At 40.3% G+C, this 20,594-nt stretch overlaps 1 protein-coding gene across 1 annotated transcript in view; it reads right to left on the bottom strand.

The window, feature by feature from the left end:
* The window catches only part of rbl2 (retinoblastoma-like 2 (p130)), a 44,026-nt gene that overhangs the window by 8,655 nt on the left and 14,777 nt on the right, over nucleotides 1-20,594 (bottom strand). Inside the window, exons 6-13 of the mRNA XM_033968746.2 lie at nucleotides 6,409-6,566; nucleotides 5,119-5,183; nucleotides 3,654-3,825; nucleotides 2,688-2,851; nucleotides 2,495-2,607; nucleotides 1,444-1,547; nucleotides 779-916; nucleotides 370-534 (exon numbers count right to left, since the gene is read on the bottom strand). Of these exons, the coding sequence (XP_033824637.1) occupies nucleotides 370-534; nucleotides 779-916; nucleotides 1,444-1,547; nucleotides 2,495-2,607; nucleotides 2,688-2,851; nucleotides 3,654-3,825; nucleotides 5,119-5,183; nucleotides 6,409-6,566 (1,079 nt within the window). The remainder of the gene's footprint in view (nucleotides 1-369; nucleotides 535-778; nucleotides 917-1,443; nucleotides 1,548-2,494; nucleotides 2,608-2,687; nucleotides 2,852-3,653; nucleotides 3,826-5,118; nucleotides 5,184-6,408; nucleotides 6,567-20,594) is intronic.

Below are 20,594 nucleotides of genomic sequence, written 5' to 3'. Positions count from 1 at the left end.
CCAGCCCAAAATGTGTGTAATCCACAGACTGTATAAAGAAGTGAGTGTGATGTCACCCACAGCGTTCAGCTCCAGTCAAAGGAAGCTCACTGAGGGCGCCTATAATCACTTCCTATTTGGAACACAGTAGCTAGCAGGTTAGCTACGTCCATTTATATATACAGTCTATGGTTTGATTCAAAGAACTGTGTCGAAAAACTGTACAAAGATAAGCAGGTATTGTAACGTATTGTAATATTTGAAGATAGATAAGATATTTTATTCATCATGAAGAAAATTTGCCAGTAGCAGCATAAAACCAGTGAAACAACTATTTATGTCTTTTGAAGCCAAGTTAACACTTTTTACACAGATAAATAAAAGTTGTACCTCTTTGCAAGACGGCACTTGGTCCCTGTTGGCCTTCAGACTGTCCCACAGAGGAGAGTCCCGGGTCCAGGCCAGATTGTCCAGGACCTGCTCCTCGACCTGGTTCAAATGTTTGACCACCTCCCGAAATAGGCTCTGCTCTGACCGCACCAAGACCTCTATCACCTGCAGCACACACAGAGAAGACACATTTATAAAAGAAAATAGAGAAGTTCAGTTCAGAACAAATGAATTAATAAAGTGCCGTCCTGTAGTGTTCAGAGGCACATATCTGCAGTCGCACTTCCCTCAGTCTACCACAGAAGTGAATCCAGTGCTTGGATTTGTAGGTTTTTGTATAGTTCTGTAGTTTTTATGCTTGTATCCTTGTACCTTACAGAAGTGTACATGTTTTGATAGTTCCTTTTACCTTATAGAAGTGGAACGCTGGAAGGCTGAAGATGTTGATGACTTTGGGGAAGTCTCCTGGAGGTCTGTATGAGAAGAGGACGATCTCAACACAACAGGCGACGAGGGAGCGTTGGAAAAGGTCTTGCTCAAACACACTCTGGAATACAAATATGAGCTTTTAATCATGTTACAATGACCTGAGTTGTATTTTGATTGGTTCATACATGTTTGAGTAATCCTGCATTCACAAAGCGCTTGCTTTAACAACCTTCCATCAACCTACAGCCCTAATACAAACAAACTAGTCCAAACTAACCTAAATAACTGAATTAATTAGAACTCCCGTACATATACTCATCTTCTTCAGTGCTATATATATGAATACAGCACATGCAGAAATGAACTATATGGAGTTAATGAACCACAGCTCACGTCAACCACACCTCCAGCTACCCAGAAGCCCTATTTATACAAGCCTATCCCAGCAACACGGTCTGTCTCCACTCTCTCGACCCCTCCGTCCCACACTGTGTCGCTTTTAGCGCCTGAGCCAGAGCCCCCATCCTGAGTCTTTACCCAACCCCCACATCTATTCATATCATCAATAAATATCTTTATCGTATACCATTGTTGTGGCATGGCCCTTGCTAGTGAATTATATGTGTATTCCTGTGTTGTACTCACAGACAGATCAGCCTCTCCCAGAATCCCCTTTTCTCTGTCGATGATGGACTCCAGTATTCTGTAGTACAGCGTCTCTGCCAGGCCAAAGTACTTCACCGCCATGTCTGAAACGTTTATTTAGACAGAGGAATTTTAACAGCAGTTTGAATTTACTTAATAAAAGGTAAATAAATGCTGTTCATTAAGCAACACTTAATGTTAAATATACAGTATATTTACAAAGTAGGTAATGAAGAAAAAGTAGTAAAGTACATTATACATTTTAGGTATCGGTATTTTACAATGGATACTTTTTACTTTTACTTCATTTCATTTGAGAGCAGGTATCTGTACATTCTACTCCACTACAGTTTTCAACTGGACTAAAAAGTAAAAAAATACTTTTCATATGATTTGAGAGGATATTTTGACCATGTTTGTGGTAACATCCTGACTAAAGTTTCCGAGTTCAAGCTTCGACTTTGAGCAAACTAAAATAAATACACAAAATTCATAAGATAAATTAAGACATTGATTTGTATTGTTACCGCTGAACAAAATATGTATAATTTTAATCAGTATCACTACATTTAAACTTTAACAAATGAACAACACTTGTGTGAAATACTTTTGCTTTTTACTGTCAAAGTACATTTTTAGACGGGTACTTTAATACTATTACTTGAGTAGATTTTTTCATGTGTTACTTTACTTGAGTAACTTTTTTACCTCTGTATCTGTATTTTTTCTTATGTACTTCTTGGCCACGGCTGATTGTCCCTAGTGGCTTAGATCAGATCTCAGAGCAGCGTAGTAAAAGCCAATATGAGTGTAAGGCATTATTATTATTTATGGAGAATATAATAAAGCTTTAGTCTTATATAGTGCATTCCTGGACACTCAAAGTCGCTTTAAATTTTTGTGCAATATTCTTTCACTCCAAACTCGGTGGTGGTAAAATACTATTGTAGCCACTGAGGTAGCCTGATGGAAGTGAGGCTGCCAAACTGCGTCATGGCCCCTCAGACCACTTTGTTTGCACACATTTGTCCATGCCCATGCCTTTGTTTACCTTTGCCCATGCCTCTGCTCTCCTCTGCGCTGCTCTCAAAATGCTGATAGAAAGTTTGAGACATCTCCTTCAAACGCAGAGTGATGCCTTCAGTGGGGTCTCTGGCACATGCTCTAAAACACAAGAATATGGTCTATATATGTCATTTATTATTGATTTATTTGATGATAAAACAGTGAAATATGCAGTTTACTTGAGTATGGTGGAGAGCTGGTGGCTGGGTCCCTGTTTGGTCCCTGACAGAAGCGTATGCAGACGCCCCACACTCTTCAGAGCAGAGGAGATGGGGGAGCAGAGGCTGTTCTCCTGTACGTACTTCCTCCCTGTGAGTGGAGTGGACACCTTCAGAGCAGACGCCTGGAAATAAACACAAGATCTTATTTAAGCTAGAGGGGGAAAAAAACAAGTAATTATTCGGGAAAAAGATTTAATAATTTTTTTTCTGACCAACACTTCAATTAGATTTGTGATTCATTTTTTAATAATAAGATTCTGTTCAAAGTTCACATTTTAAACTCATCCAGAAGAACTGACAAAAAGACTGAAATCTGAACTGACAAATAAACCTGTCTGATTACTGTATCGATATGGAGACACAGGGAGGGCATCTGGCACACAGGGAGGGCATCTGACACACTGAGACATTTCAGAACATGCATGCAAAGATCTAAACTACAGGGTTAGCAGTTTATATGCAGAATAAGTCAGAACATTTTGTTTGTGGAGGAAATTATGGTACTACAAGAATTCCAGGCTTTGAGGTTTTCTCATTGCGTCTGTTGAAATTGTTGACTTGCGATTAATCTTGCAGCCCTGACTGTGTGGCAGTAAATGAGTGACTTGTGTGTATCATGTATATTCATCAAATGAGCTGTGTGTATCCTGCCTCTTACAGTTTAAAAAAGGTCCTACAGTCACATCTGACCCTATGTGTCCAGAGCCTTAACCTGCAGATAGAGACACATACAAGTGTGTCAATAAAAGTTATATTTGATTTGAACATGTTTACCTCGTATCTGGGGACACAATTCAGTCATGTTTATGAAATTTAAAATAAAAATGTTACATACTGTTCCTTTAACATGCACTGTCCCACCAAATAAACCAATAATAATAATAAAGAGATTTTGCTAATTTTTCCCTCTGTGTGGTGTCTTACAGTGAGACTGGAGTGCAGCCTGTAGGTGGCGCTGTCCTGGTTCTCCTCGCCCTCACACAGACACGGCCCTGGGGTCCCAATGTCCTCTCTTGCTCCATCTCCAGTGAAGATCCTCTCATCCAGACCTCCAGACGCCAAAACATGCTCCTCATAAGTGCGATTCAACCCTGTGCTGTGGAGGAAAAAGGGCTGTCAAAAGTATCGAAAATCAGATACTAATTGATACTAAAACTAGTATCGAAACTAGATACTAATTTGAGCAGGTATCGATAATAAAAAAGTCACATTGACAGAACACAAATGAACCTTTTCTGAACATCTTTAAAATGATTTTGAGCTGTATCAGAACAAGTGACTAAGTTGTGTGCTTCCGTCAAATGAAGCTCATTGAGGCGAACAGTTATAGGGGAGAATTTGGAGCCATATTAGCTATGTCCATTTATATATACAGTCTATGGTATACGCCAATGGACCACTGTGGAACCTGCCTGGAGAATGAGGGATTACACAAATATGAGGCCACATGGGAATATAAAACCAAGTACAGTACTACAATTTAATTCTATCATCTAAATAAACTGTTTTTATTATCATCGTGGTATTGGAATCAGTATTGAAAATTAAGTCTATTCCTTAGTATCGAAATAGAGTTTGAAATTTTAGTATCCTAACAACAGTAGTTTTAGCACATCTGTAATGTTTTCAATGGAGTTATCGTAGCTAACTCCATTTAGCCAACAGTTCTTGAATACATTGCAGTGATAGGTCCTGAACATGTTTCTATGAATATTGGGAAAACATTAGAGACGCCTTAGACTGCCTTTATTTATGGTAGAAAAGTGTCCTCCCTCACTCTCCCTCCCTCACTATGCCCTCTCTACTCTGTCCTCCTGGAGCACTGCAGGGCCTCCCTCTCCCACATTCTGACTGTAGTTCTGAAGTTGTTAAATCAATTAATCTGACAATGATGTCTACTCCACATTTTTATCAATGGGTTTCACAATAATAGGGGTTTTTGGTGAGATTCTAATCAGCGCCATGCCATGTTCTATTTTAGAGCATTTTGTTTGTAGACCAAGAATTTCTTTAGTCCAAAACAGTTGTACCCTCTCCCACAACAGTCCTCAAAAACCTAAGAACCATGAAGAACTTTGCTTCTTTCTAGATGTTTCTCTTAAAGATCCTGTTGAAGAACCATAGACTGTATATATAAATGGACATAGCTATCCTTCTAGCTCCATCGACTCTGGCTCCAATTCACCTTATATTGAAAAACTGTCACTCCCCTCTCTGTAACTGGTGCTGTCCGGCTCGTCATTTTGGTTTTATAAATAAATAAATAAATACTTTTTTTTTTTTCAGCATTACAATATAGGAATCACAAATTGCAAAATAGTGACCTCTACAGGCCTACAAAAAGAATGCAGTTAATAAAACATTTCACACACCCATCAGTGGTACTCACAAACTGTCTCCAAAGTTCATAGGATCCAGAAACCCGGTCAGTGTGTCCTCTTTACCCCTGAGGATCTGGACAGAATAAAAAACAGTTGTTAGCATAGTTGTATAAGACAGAACATTTATATTGATACTTTGCGGTGGCATCATGTTTGGAGGGTTCTACATGTATGTCTATAGTGGAATGTTCAGCAGTTACCATGGTGGCACAATGCACACATCAGCAAACGCTGTCAAGAAAGTTTTAGACTGTGTGAAAACTCTCAAAAACACAAAATGGATTTAAAGAGCACATTTTCAGGAGCCTGTGATCAGTCTGAGTGTTCATGGACCTGTTTAGGAGTTAGATTTTCAACAAAAAGGTGAGAGTGAGTAACTGAAAAACTGTTGGCTAATGCTCGCTTGTAACTGTAATATTGATTAAGAGGGACTTAACAGCACAAATCAGCTCACCTGTTGTAGTTACAGTTAACTCAGTTCTTTATGGTCAGATTGTGCTAAAATGAAGCTCAGATTAAAGTCTAACTTGAGTAACAGACCTTCCAATATTATTGATATCAGATATTTTACAGTGCACTATGTAACTTTTCTGATGGAGGGCATGCCACATTCTTGTCTCCATGGAGTAAGGCAAGAAAGACATTATTATAATATTTATTCAGCTAGAGGTGTTTTTATTGCTAAACAAAGTACCTTGAAAAGCACACATTTGTTTGTAAGCAGGTTGGCCTCTCGACAGATCTGACCTGTAATTTGGCTTAATGTTGTTACTGTCATGTCTCCCTAGAGCACATACGTCAAACTCAAGCAATAACATCTCTATGGAGACACGCAGACAGGCTAAATCCACTTTTTTCTGTACTAAACTGTGTATATAATGTTTGAATAGCATTATCTACTGTTCCTATTAATTTATTGGCAACTTTAGTGCAAGCTAGGTACATTTGCAGCTTTCTGGTTAAAAATGCCTAAATCTAAGTTTGTGCTGCATCTAGTGACCTCTGTAGTTTCAAATACTATGTGACATTACACAAGACTGCCCTGATTACAACCTGATTTTTGATTACAACCATCTGAGCACAGAGGTTTGCAATGTGGATATCTGTTAGGCCAATCACACTGTTCCTTATACCTCCAGACCACTCCCCTCTTCCCCCCTCACTCTCCCCTTTGGTCCTCCACTCCCCTCCTCCCCCCTCTCGCTCACCTTTGGTCTTCCAGACCCCTCCCCTCCTCCCCCCTCACTCTCCCCTTTAGTCCTCCAGACTCCTCCCCTCTTCCTATTTATTTATTTTACCCTTTTGTGCATCAGCTTCTTGATGAACGGCTTCCAGAAGTGCTCTTTGACGCCTTTAGCCTCGAGGATCAGGCCATGGTGGAGGTCACACAAAGGCTGCAGGAAACATAGCGGAGCCGAGGGCCGGAAGTCCTTAGAGCTGAAGTCCTCTGGGAGACCTGAGGGGGCGCCACAGAGCAGAGGTAAAATCAGGTTTGGTGTTAGGGCTGTAGTTTAGCCGATTAGTCAGTCGATGGTAGGGGTGTGCTAAAATATCAAAACATCGATGTATCGTGATCATTTTGTTACTTAAGTAAAAGTACAGATACCAGAGTAAAGAAATACTAACTTTTTTACTAATAAGTAAAAGTATCACATGAAAAAATCTACTTAAGTAAAAGTATTGTAAAGTAATTGTCATGATCCACACCGTCTGTTCCACATTCTACCTCCTGTCCTGCTCCTTCCCTCCCTCACCTGCCGGAGCTGGGCTGAGCTCCTGGCTCCTCCTGCGCGCACCTGCAGCTTATTAGTGCAATCACCACCACCTGCCATGTATAAGAGGAGCCAGGACCAGAGACTCGGTGTGAGACCTGGCAACCCGACAACACGGTCTGGGGTGAGCTCGGTGGAGCGTCGCAGCGAGGAAGCGGGAAATTTGAATTTGTTTGGGTAGTTGGTTAATCGCCGTCGGCTTTAATAGTTTCTTGAGCTTGAATAAACTCAAATACCAGTAGGTGCTGGGTGGAGGAAGGTTGGATGGCCACTCTTTCTTGGGAAAGGGGAGGCAGAATGGCTGGAAAAAGGGAAAGAGCAGATACCTCACTTGAAAAAGACTCTGATCGGTCAATGAAAATTGTAAAAGCTACAGAGGATTTTAAAGTTATTTTCAAGCTAAAGGATCAAATTGGGGGAGGCTTTAGAGGTGTAAATCCGATTAAGGTTGTTGAATCTCTTAAAAAATATGGTGATGGGCTGGATGCCCGAGTCTTATCAAGTGGGGCACTGCTGGTTACCTGTAAAGATAAGGATCAAAGTGGGAAAGTGAGGAAAATCAGAAAGATTGCAGGACACAAAGTTGACGCTACAGTAGTTGAAAGTGAGGAGGTTATCAAAGGAGTAATCTATGGAGTGTGTGCAGAAGTGACTGAGAAGGAAATACAGAATAATGTAAAGGGTGGAAGTATGGACAGTGTTAAAAGGTTTAACATTCGTGAGGGTGGGAACCCCAATGCCCCAGTTTTGATATCTTTCCTAGGCAAAGTGTTGCCTGATAGAGTTTTTATAGGATGCCTGTCATTTCAGTTAAAGGCGTACCAGAGACCACCCTTGCGATGCTGCAAATGTCAGCGTTTTGGGGACATGGCAGCTTCTTGTAATGGAGGGAGGTGATGTGCTAAATGCGGAGGGGATCATGATCTAGTGGCATGTGAAGTTGAAAGGCCTATGTGTTGTAATTGTGGGGAAAACCACATGGCTTCTTCTAGAGAGTGTCGCCAATTTGTGAAAGCTAAACAAGTGCAGGAGGTCAGAAATCAGCAGAGAATTTCATATGCTGAAGCTTTAAAAAGAGTTGAGGGAAAATCTGGCATCCAAGGCGCAGCAAGTGCATCTCGAGTGGAGCCAGCAGGGGGCAGCAGTGTTAATCCTAACAGCCAAGATATTCTTGTAAATAAAGAGGCACTATTGGCGTTTATTGTTGATGTAATGTGTGGCGCCCAAGACAAAAAATCAAGGTCTGATATCATTAAATCTGTGTGTGAAGCGGCTGCCAGATTCTTGGGGCTAAAAAATTACTCTCCCCAGACGCTGTATGACTCAATGAGAGCTATCCAGATGGGAGCGAACCAGCATGTGAGCCAGCTCGAGAGCGAGCCAGGGAGCGAGGTATGGAGCCAGGCGACAAGCAAGGAAAACTCAGGTGAGAGAGGGCAGGAGTCAAGGGAAGAGGAGGAAGAAGGGTGTGACATAGAAGATTGGGATGATGAGGACAATATTGATGATGTTTAGTCTCCTTTTTATGGTCTGTATTCTGCAGTGGAATGCAAGAAGTTTAATTGCTAATGGGCAAGAGTTTAAGAAAGTTGTTAGAGATTTTGACGTCAAGCCAGACATATTATGTGTTCAGGAGACGTGGTTGAAACCATGTCTTGATTTCTCCATTCCAGGATATATGTGCCTTCGTAAGGACCGAGTAGATAGACCTGGGGGTGGGTGTGCAATTTTTATAAAAACAGGGATTCAGTATAAACAATGTGAGTGTGAAGTAACTTTTGAATGTTTGATGATAGAGGTATGGACAACCGAGGGGAAAATGCATATTATTAATGGTTATAACCCGTGTGAGTCATTAGTACTAGAGGAACTTGAGGAGGTTTCCAGTAAAACAGGGACTTTAACAGTGTGGGTGATTTTAATGCCCATAATCCTCTCTGGGGGAGTCAAGATAGGGACTCAAATGGGATAGTTTTGGAGGAATTTTTAGATAGAGAAAATCTTGTTATTTTAAATGATGGTAGTCCTACACGTATTGATTGTAACGTGAATAAAACGTCTTGTCTTGATCTGACCTTTGCTTCCCCGGCATTGGCTAGAGTAGGAGAATGGAAAGTGTGGAAAGATACAATTGGTAGTGACCATTATCCAGTGGTCACCAGGTTGCAAAAAGCTCTAGTAATAGATAATGGAGAAAGAGTGGCACGTTTTGATTTTTCCCGGGCTGATTGGGATAAGTTTAGGGAGGGCACATTAAAGAGATTAGATGAAGTGAACAGTGAAGGGTCCATTGATCAAATGAGTGAGTCCTTAATAGCAATGATCATTAATGTAGCTCTGGAGTCAATCCCATGCAGGAAAAGCCCTAAGAATCGAGTTATTATCCCCTGGTGGAACAGAGAGTGCAGTGAGGCAGTTAAAAAGAGAAAAGAAGCTTTTAAAAAACTAAGAAAATATCCTACTCAGGAAAATGTAACTGAATACAAAAAGTGCCGTGCAGTGGCAAGAAAAGTAATTAAGGCAGAAAAAAAGAAGAGTGGGGGGGGTTTTTTGTGGTACGCTTAGGCCCAAAACGCCAGTTAAACAGATTTGGTCAAGGATCCATAAAATGTCAGGTAAGGTTGTTAACTCAGAAATCCCAGTGTTAAAGGGTGGGAGCAGAGAGGCTGTGTCTAACAAAGAAAAAGCAGATATGTGCGTGAAAGCTTTCCAGAGTGTGCATCATTCGCATTCTTTAAGCTTAGAAAGTCTCAAATTGTCTTGCGGGAAGAAGGATGGAAATTAACAGGTAGGCCAGACCCGGAGAGTTCTTCAAGTTCTTCTCATTTAAGGAGCTGCAAGAGGCCATTCAAGCTGGAGCCAACACCTCACCGGGCCAAGATAGATTGTCCTATACACTTTTACAGCATTTGGATGAGGAGGTACTGGAGGAGGTCTTGGTACTTTTTAATTACATCTGGGAGACAGGGACATTACCAAAGAGCTGGAAGCATGCCATTGTAATACCAATAGTTAAGCCCGGTAAGGATCCCTCCTCTCCTTCATCTTACAGACCCATAGCTTTAACGTCGGTGCTGTGTAAGGTGATGGAGAGAATGGTAACAAATAGACTTGTCTATACTTTAGAAGTTGGCGTTTTTTTTTTGCAAATTATCAAAATGGTTTTAGAGTAGGTAGAAACACAATGGATTCCATAGGAGTGCTTGATCAAGACATAAGGCGCGCTATAATAAATAAGGAGGCAGTAGTGTCAGTGTTTCTGGATATAGAAAAGGCCTATGATAGTATGTGGAGAGAGGGTTTACTGATAAAGCTGTATAATGCGGGTATTTGGGGCAGGATGTTTCTGTGGATTAAAGACTTTTTAAGCAATAGGTCAATTCAAGTTAGAATAAAAGGGGATCTTTCTGAAGTTGCCGACATAATGAATGGTACTCCTCAGGGTTCTGTAATCAGTCCAGTTCTATTTAATATTATGGTAAATGATATTTTTCAGAAAGTTGACCCTAGATTTGGCAGGTCCTTGTTTGTGGACGAAAGTGCCATCTGGAGGCGGGGAAAGAATATAGAATATTTAATGAATTGTACCCAGGAGGCTTTAGATCATATAGTGCAATGGGCCAACAAGTGGGGGTTTAAAATATCAGTGGCAAAGAGTAATTTCATGATCTTTGGGTTGAAGAAGGCAAAAGTGGTGCAGTCTGTGAGTATGTATGGTAGTCCGTTAGAAAGAGTGAAAGTTTTTAAATTTTTAGGGATGTGGATGGATGAAAAATTAACATGGAATAAGCATATTGAAAAAACAGTGCGTAAGTGTGAAAAGATACATAATTTACTCCGGAGTCTAACAGGTAGCGACTGGGGAGCAGACAGATCCACAATGCTCATGATATATAGAGCAATGATTAGATCCACTTTAGATTATGGCTGTTTTGTTTATGGGGCGGCAGCCAAAACAAATCTCCAAAAACTTGATAAAGCCCAGACTAGAGCCCTGAGAATTTGTAGCAGAGCTTTTAGGACTACTCCTATTCTGGCACTTTTGGTTGGGAATGGATAAGTGTATAACAAGCAGACAAGTAAGTGAGTTTATTGCTGAAAACAAAGAGAATATAGTTCATGTCTTCACAGATGGGTCAAAAGACCCAGGCTCTAAGCAGGCAGGATTTGGAGTATATGTCATGAATACTGAGTACAGTTATAGCTGTCGAGTGAGTGATTATCTTTCTATTTTTTCGGCTGAGCTTCTCTCCATTTGGTGGGCTCTGATATGGATTGAGGAGAACAAACCTAGGGCTGTTCATATATATTCAGATTCAGCAGCAGCACTTCAAGCCATAACGAAAAAACTCACGAAAGGAGCCCGTCCAGACCTGGTGTTAGAGGTACTGTCCTCTCTACAACGGATACAGTCAGAAGGGATGGAAGTAAGCTTTATATGGGTACCTGGGCACTGTGGCATTCTTGGCAATGAGATGGCAAATAAGTTAGCCAAAGAAGCTCTTAGTAGGGAAGCAATAGATGTTAATGTTCCTTTGGGTAAGCAAGAGGGCATTAGCATATTCAAAAGCGTTGGGGATCATATGTGGCAGCGTGAGTGGGAAAGTGACCCAAGGGGTAGGCACTATTTTAGCTTAGGAACAAAAGGCTCTCACTAATGGGTAACCACAAAGACCAAGTAATTATAACAAGACTCAGGCTGGGGCATTGTGGGCTGGCAGAGTACCTTAAAGTTATTAAGAAACATCCTAGTGGAATGTGTAGTTGTGGGCAGCCAGAGATGGTTAAACATGTGCTTATTTTGCCAGGTTCATGCAAGAGAAAGAAGAAGCCTGTTCATTAAATTGACAGGACAAAACATTTTCAATAGCTACTATTTTCTCTGAATCGAAAGTTTCGTACTTAATCGATAAGGCAATAAGTTTCCTGCTCTCCACCGGGCTCTACCATAAAATTTAATTACAACTAATGTGAACTGATCCAACCTGGAGGTGGCAGCATTACGCTCTGGTTGCATACAGCCTGCCGGAAATAATTAGAAGAAGAAGACTCGGTGTGAGATCATCTGCGTATCACACCCTGTTCTGTGTCGGATCGTATGTGCATCTACACCCAGCTTGCTGGACCGTCTCAGCTCCAACCCTGCTTCCCAGCCCTGGTACTGTCTTGTTTTGTCTCTGCACTCCACGACCCCGGACCCTGGTTTGCACTCTGCGCCCTGCCCTGGTGCTGCTAGTGATGGTAAAACCGAAACCTCATGAAACATTGAACCACTTTGAGACAACTACACTGAAAATGACACACTGCTTCGAATCATTTGACACAGTCAGAAGAGCGACATCTGCTGGATTTGTCTGTGTAATGCATTTGTGTGGATGTGACGTAAAGCTTTTGTGAACCTCTACCACCCATTCCCCTTTTCTGTGACTTTTATCTGAATGAATTTTATCACTTCCATTTTATTTTTATTCTCTTATAACTTATTCTCCTGTTTAGTATAAAATTGTTTTACATTATTTTGTGTCAACTTGTGTTTAAATTAAGTTGCTTTTTCCTCTTTGGTGCAACTCACGTTTTTAAATGTGCTATACCAATAAAATGGCTACTTTCTAATAAAAAAATGTACTTTTCAAACTGGTGTCTTTGTGTCCTATACTTATATGTATGTATTAGTTTTACTCTGACTTGGCCAACTAAAGAGTTTGCAGCAACAGAGGCATTTTAAACTGGAAAAATTGGAGAATAAAATTATGTGGTTAAGCAACTGGGATAGTGATTGTGCAACTGTAGTTTTTCTGAAATTGGAACATTCACAAATCAAACACTTGTCTTTATTCGGGCTTATTAAGTCAAAGTGCTCCCGTGCATATGACCGTGCTCTTTTTGGTGGCAATAGCTGTCCCTCCATATCTGTTCCTTACTGTCTCACTCACACTCTCTTTCTACCACTCAAACTCACTCTCAAGACTTACCTACCACTTACCGATATATCACTGACCTAAAACTATGACTATGTGTATTATATAGGTCTAGGTGTATATTGATGTGAATCTGTGTATGTGGTAGAGTGTATCTTGTGTTATGTAATATGTCTGTGTATAGAAATGTATCTGTACCAGGTGTAATCTGTTCTTACCTGTTGTATCTTACTTGCTTTAATATAAACTTTCTCTTATTGAATAACTAGTATAGTGTTAGAAATGCTGTCAACAAAATCTCCTCCTCTCAAAACCCACAATTCTTAGGGGGATTCAGACTCTTTTAAAGCTCTGACACAATTATAAGCCACCCCCATCAAAATTCCCACAAAGCAGCTTGAAACCGGAGCTCGACACGTATCTCTGACACTTCTGACGTAACGAGGCCTCGGTTTGACTGGTCACGTGATTTTTGGCGTGGTGAAGCGCGTATCGAAACAACGCTCGGCAACACTTCCGCTTCATAGAGTCGGTACAGTGTCGAGCTGAGAGGCTCGAGCGTAACATCTCTACTAATCTTCCGCTCATCGGTGAGTCACGATATCATGTTAAGTTGCCGTTGTTTTAGTTAAACACACACGCTACTTTACCGCTATCTTGCGTTTGAGTATTCAAAATTCCTTGGAGGCCGCAGCTAATTCGGCTAATGCTAGCGCGTTATTAGCGCGACATATTAGCGTGTTTATTGATTAAATATGGACATTATTTGATTTATTATTCCTGCCGAATTAAAGGCCAAACCTTTAGCATTTAAAGGACACTTTCATTTATGTTATGTGGGCCCGTTTTAGTGTCCGTTTTTGTTATTTTGAGTTACTCTTTTGGCGGCCATGATAGTTTTCTACTGTGATGCATTATGAATGAATGTAGCTACATATTTTGATTTTTTTTTTTTTGCGCAAATGATATCTAAGTGAATTTGATTTGAAAATATTTGATAAGCTTTTAAAGCTATTGATGAACTGTAAGCTTTACAGCTAATTTTGATTTAAAGGTGCACTTTGACTTGTTATTGAACTCAGTGTTGTTAATATAACAATCTAGGAATTTAATTTCTAAATTTATTGAACATTTAAATTTATGGCATTTCAAAATAATTGCTAATTTATATGTATGTCATTAGTTCGGAGGCTTACAGCTCTAATTAATGATGTGAATTTAATTTGTTTTTTTCCTTTGACCATGTGCAGGTCAGGTTTTTCTTTTCCCCTCTTCAACTTCTGGTAAAAGGATATTCCACTCTTCAGTCCCGTGATGGCGAGCTAGAAACACCACATTGTGGTAGGAAATCGAACTTTATTTATTCTTGGATTAAACTTTGAACTTTGAAACACGGTTCAAAAGACATGGACATATTGCAAAGGAATGGACATTCAGTAGTTTCACGGGACTAGAAATATTCTGCACTCCTGAAGTTGTCCTTTTGGTTTGATTTTCATTTCATTCATTGCATATCTTCCTGTCTATAATATATATTAATATACATGTCTATCATATACACATATTGTTGTATCTATTGAATATTATTGCATACCTGGTTATATGTATATGCACATTGAATTATCTATAATATATTCATATTTTCATTTTACCCTGTGTCTGCTTTTCATTCATACAGTTTAAGGCTCTTTTCCGAATTTAGTTTTCTGATCACCTCTACAGTAATACAACGTTACTTAACTTAAGCAGTCAGTCCGCCTAGCCTACTTAGCGTTACACTCACACATTTGCAGTAGGCACTTCAAAAAGTGCCATCATTGGGTCCATTACAGAGCGCTTATGTCCCTCAAGCGTGACGCCCTTGACTGACAATGTCAAACGATGATGTGCATATCTGTTTTTGCAAACGATGTCATGTTTGCAAAAAACAAATGTGCGTGTTGCTTGGATACTGTAGTAAAAACGGGGGCCAAGTCTTCCTCAAGAGAGTTGGCAACTTTTATCGTGGTGAAAGCAATCGTCCCTACACACTGTAGGCCAGGGGTGTCAAACAAAAAATTCACAGAGGGCCAAAATTAAAATCTGGAACTAAGTCTCGGGCCAAACAAAGCATTTGTTGAAAAATTTTAACACATCTGCATGTTTTTCAGAAAGGGTGGATTAAACTTGATTGAGGCGACAGGTAGCAGATGCTAATGCGTGTCAGCAGAAGTCATGGGAACTGGCGCCAATGTATTTGCAAAGCATTCTGGGATTTTTAGTATTAGAGGTGCATGAGCTATACTGGCCAGCGGGCCAGCTCTAGTACATATCTGATATGATCTTGAGGCCAAATATACTTATATCAAGGGCCAAATTTGGCCCGCGGGCCTGAGTCTGACATGTCTGACCTACTGTGAGTATGACCTTAGAATGATGAGTAATTAGAACTGTTGCTATAGCGATGAACAATTTAAAACTCAACCAGTATCTTTTGAATGGGATTAAGTCCTCAAAATGTTGCACAGAACAGAAAACCTATGACTATGATTATTTTTATAACCAACTAGTCACGATTAGTCAATTATACATTTTTACTTATTTATTTTTATTTATTTATTTTCCAGGTTTTGCCTTGAACCTTATAATACCACATTCTAGGGTCCACGTATTTAAATTCTAATGTTGTCATGGCAACAGTCACTCCAGGCAACACAAAGGCTTTGTGATGTCACACAGTTCAAAGTAAAGAAAACAGTAACCTCCTATGTACCAATCTTACAGACGTCAGTATAGTTCATACTTCAACAGAGACACAGACAGGCGCATTTCAACAGAGACAAAATATTCTCTTGAGTATTTAAAAAAACAAAAACAAAACACTATATAACAAGATGTCGTGGTCAAATGTGCAGGAAGAAATTGATTTGACAGTAGACAATATAATTTCTGGCAATTTTGGCTCCTTCCAGATAAAGGAGATGAAAGGAGAAGGCGTCTTTGGGCGTATAGCCCGGTGCACCGACCTTTCAACAAACATAGATGTGGCCATGAAAATATCTAAAGTTAAGCGGTCTAGAGCAACCAAACATGAGGCCAATCTTCTCCGGGACCTTCGCCATTTGAGCAAAGACAAAAACGTGGTTGAGTTTATTACATCGTTCCAATACCAGGGCCATTACTGTCTGGTCATGGAATATTTAGATCAAAGTCTGCACGATTTCATGGAAAGCAGAGATTACAAACCTTTGCCCATTTCAGACATCTGCTACATTGCCAAGCAGCTGCTGGTAACATTCACAGAACTGGCCAAATGCCAACTTATTCACGCCGATCTCAAACCAGACAATATAATGCTGGTTAACCACGAGCTTAAACCATTCAAAATCAAGCTAATTGATTTTGGTATTTCTACTACGGTGAGAGGCCTGGTTCCTGGTTTTGAAATCCAGCCTATTGGATACCGGGCCCCGGAAGTGTCTTTGGGAGCAGAATTGAATGAGGCTGTCGATATGTGGGGTCTTGGCTGTGTGCTGGCATTTTTATATCAAGGCTCACATCTCTTTCCTATTAATTGCGAGTATGAAATGATGAGAATTATCACACAGATCCTAGGCATGCCTTATATCCAGCAAATCGTAGAAGGGCTTTTCACACACTATTACTTTGCTAAAAAATGTGGCCGATATGAGCTGTGCTCTCCACAGGAGTACACAGCCCAAACAGGCAAGTTGGTCCTACGCTGTCAGACCTGGTCCAGAAACTTCACCTGTTTGGAGGACATGATGCGGGTCTACCCCGAGCCAGTCCTCGAAGCAGAAAAGGAAGAGACCAGGCATTTTTTGGACCTTTTGAACCAACTTCTGCAAGTAAATCCGGCAAAAAGGATTACCCCGGAAAAAGCACTGACACACCCCTTTATCGTGCAGAAGGCCCATACACAGAAGAAAGAAACGTCTTTCAACAGATGGATCAAATCCGGTAGCTTGTCTGTTACTCCCAACGGAGATGGAGACGCATCATCTGTTTCAAATTTTGAGGGAAAACTCTACACTGTTGAGACTAGCACCAACAAAATGAAGGCATTTAGTATAAAACGGCCCAAAGCTACTAGGGAAAATAAAGGCGACTTGGGTTTCACTTTTGAAGATGAGGGCACTCTGGCAACCTCCAGCTTGGTAAAAACTCGAAAGATTCAAAAGCGAGTGTCCCATGTAGAAAAGGAAAACAAAGACAGTGACAAAAGCAAAGCCAAAGGGTCAACAAAAACAAAGGGGGGAAAAAAAAATGACACGCCACACCCTTCAGTTCTTGGTAGAACGGAGGCTAGTTGCTCTTTGCCAAGTTCTGAAGATGAGTGTGAAAGTTGTCCAATAGTTGACACAAAACAAAATACAGAAAATATAGTTCAAACAAGAGGGGACAAAACAGGGGGGAAAGAAAGCAGACCAGGAAAACTATACAGTATCAAACCTGTTGTACAAAATGAATCGGCCCAAAAAACAACAGGTACAAATGTGGACACAAGCAAAAGACGCAAGAAGAAATCACTACTTGACAGAATTAACAGCTTCTTTTCTAACATATTTATCTATGGTGGGTCCTGGCAGGATCCCCCTTGTGGGCAGAAAAGTGAGGTAAACATATTGCCTCCTTTCTTACTGTAATACTCACTGTTGAAATTCCTAATATTCCTCATACACAATTCAGAACTCCAAATCCCTTCATTTAGACTTTCTACAGTCTAGTTGAGGGATAAATGAAAGGCGTTCCTGTTGGGGGGTGTGAGTACTGGTCATACCTCACAACAGGAGGGTTGTGTGGACCCAGGCAGACTAGTTTGTGTGAGCTGACTTCAGATATTGATAGGCAAAACAAGGTAGATATAAATGGGTAACCAACCAGCACTGGAACCGACAACCCATGATGTGGAGCAATGTGAAAGCTCTGGTCTGGTATGTACATGTACATATATATATATATATATATATATATATATATATATATATATATATATATATATATATGCATGCATACTGTCGTAACAGGTGAGTGTAGCGGACCAAAGGATGCAGACTCGGGGAATATTTACAGGATTTATTGTAGAAAAAGGACAATGTACAACCAGTGGGTGATCCTGCAGGTGCGCGCAGGAGCCAGGAGCCCAGCCCAGATCTGGCAGGTGAGGGAGGGAAAGAGCAGGACAGGAGGAAAACCAGGAGTGGACAGTGCGGATCATGACACATACATACATACATACATACATACATACATACATACATACATACATACATACATACATACATACATACATACATACATACATACATACATACATACATACATACATACATACATACATACATACATACATACATACATACATACATACATACATATATATATATATATATGGCTGTCTCAATCTATTATTAAAAAAATCAATAAAAAGCTGCCAGATTGTATAAAAAGCCTGTGTTTGTTTCTCAGTGTCAATATATATATTTTTTTCTAGTTGTAAGTATTGCATTATGTCTCTCAGAAAGTTTTGGTTGGTTGGGGGTTTTTGCTTTTCCACTTCAATAAAAATTAGCGTCTGGCCAACAATGTAACATAACTCAAGTCTAACCCACGTGACTTAGCGGCCCCCATCTCTGCTTCCTGTTCCGGTGAGCCCCTTCAATATTACCTGGGCTGGCCGCGTCACTTTCTGTTTGCTGCTCCCTGCTGCTGCTCACTGTGGTGCTGGTTGCTGCTGTTTGTGCTCTGGAGTTGGCGTCCTAACCTTTCCGTGGCTCATTCTTCCTCAACTTACCGTCCATCTAATCTTTAGTGATGGTAAAACCGAAACCTCATGAAACATTGAACCACTTTGAGACAACTGCACTGAAGCTTTTGTGAACCTCGCTTTCCCCCTTCCTCTACCACCCATTCCCCTTTTCTGTGACTTTTATCTGAATGAATTTTATCACTTCCATTTTATTTTTATTCTCTTATAACTTATTCTCCTGTTTAGTATAAAATTGTTTTACATTATTTTGTGTCAACTTGTGTTTAAATTAAGTTGCTTTTTCCTCTTTGGTGCAACTCACGTTTTTAAATGTGCTATACCAATAAAATGGCTACTTTCTAATAAAAAAAATTACTTTTCAAACTGGTGTCTTTGTGTCCTATACTTATATGTATGTATTAGTTTTACTCTGACTTGGCCAACTAAAGAGTTTGCACCTACAGAGGCATTTTAAACTGGAAAAATTGGAGAATAAAATGTATCTGTAGTAGGTGTAATCTGTTCTTACCTGTTGTATCTTACTTGCTTTAATATAAACTTTCTCTTATTGAATAACTAGTATAGTGTTAGAAATGCTGTCAACAAAATCTCCTCCTCTCACAACCCACAATTCTTAGGGGGATTCAGACTCTTTTAAAGCTCTGACACAATTATAAGCCACCCCCATCAAAATTCCCACAAAGCAGCTTGAAACCGGAGCTCGACACGTATCTCTGACACTTCTGACGTAACGAGGCCTCGGTTTGACTGGTCACGTGATTTTTGGCGTGGTGAAGCGCGTATCGAAACAACGCTCGGCAACACTTCCGCTTCATAGAGTCGGTACAGTGTCGAGCTGAGAGGCTCGAGCGTAACATCTCTAGGTGCTGCCCGCATTGTCATCTCCGCTACGTTCCACGTTCCGCTCCTGGATCCTGGCCCGCGCCTCAGCTCTTGCTCACCGCCGGATCTCCCCTCGAACTGTACTATTTGTCATTTCTATAATAAATACTGTAAATATTCCCCGAGTCTGCACTCTTTGGTCCGCTACACCCACCGTTACAACAGTAATGTACTTAAAGTAAAAAGTAAAAGTATTTCACACAGAGAGGAGCACAAAAACACAATTAGTTAACTTCCTGTAGTGTAGATCAAATTGAAAATTCCCATAATTATATTTTTATAATATTATATTTTTTGTCCTTATATGACCTGAAGAACAACAGTTATCGATTAACCGAAGAATCTTTGGATCATTTTTATACTGTGACAAAACAGAATTAGTTAAATATTTTGTAATATTAACGTTCTCCCGGAGAAGACTAAAACATAAACTGTACCCAGAGTTACACTGCGGAACATTTGTCCAGCACACTGTCGACAACAGGAAGCCGCGGGTTTAACAGGAACACTCAAAGATTTATACAGGACTGACACTTTGAATAGTTTAGTTTAAGACATGAACAGGAGCAAGAGGAGAATTTATTAAACTAATATGATTTAGAGCAAACCGAGATAAGCAGACTTCCTAAAACTGTTGAGGTAAATCAGGAAGAATAGTTTGTAAACCACTGCTCTGTACCACACTATAGAGGTAACACTCACTATGTTTACATTAGAGTTTAGACCAGGTCCACAGACTGTATAAAGAAGTGGACTTAGTGTGACATAGTCTTCAGCTCCAGTCATATGAAGCTCATCGAGGCTAGAGCAGTTATAGGGGCCAATTTGGAGACAAGTTCTATATTTGGAATTCCGGCCGTGAGTATCATAGCAACCAAAGAGCCAATCGAGAGTGAGGCTATTAAATGTAACATCCCTTCCCTCCCACATTGCTGTTTAGGCAGGGAGCGGGTGCTTAGCAACGCTGTCAATCAAACCTGTTGCTAATACTAGTTGGAGTGACCTCGGGGAAAGAAGGCGCCTGATTTGTCTGTTATTAATGTTCATATCTTGAGTTACGGACTCAACAGTGAAATAACAACACCAGGATCATATAGAGCGGGTTAATATAAACATTTTAAGAGCAAAATGACGAGGCTCAT

This window comes from Periophthalmus magnuspinnatus, chromosome 6 (assembly GCF_009829125.3).
Source record: "Periophthalmus magnuspinnatus isolate fPerMag1 chromosome 6, fPerMag1.2.pri, whole genome shotgun sequence".
Classification (NCBI taxonomy): Eukaryota; Metazoa; Chordata; class Actinopteri; order Gobiiformes; family Gobiidae; genus Periophthalmus; species Periophthalmus magnuspinnatus.
The sequence above is the reverse complement of the archived record's forward strand: the minus strand, read 5'-3'. Positions and strand labels throughout refer to the sequence as shown.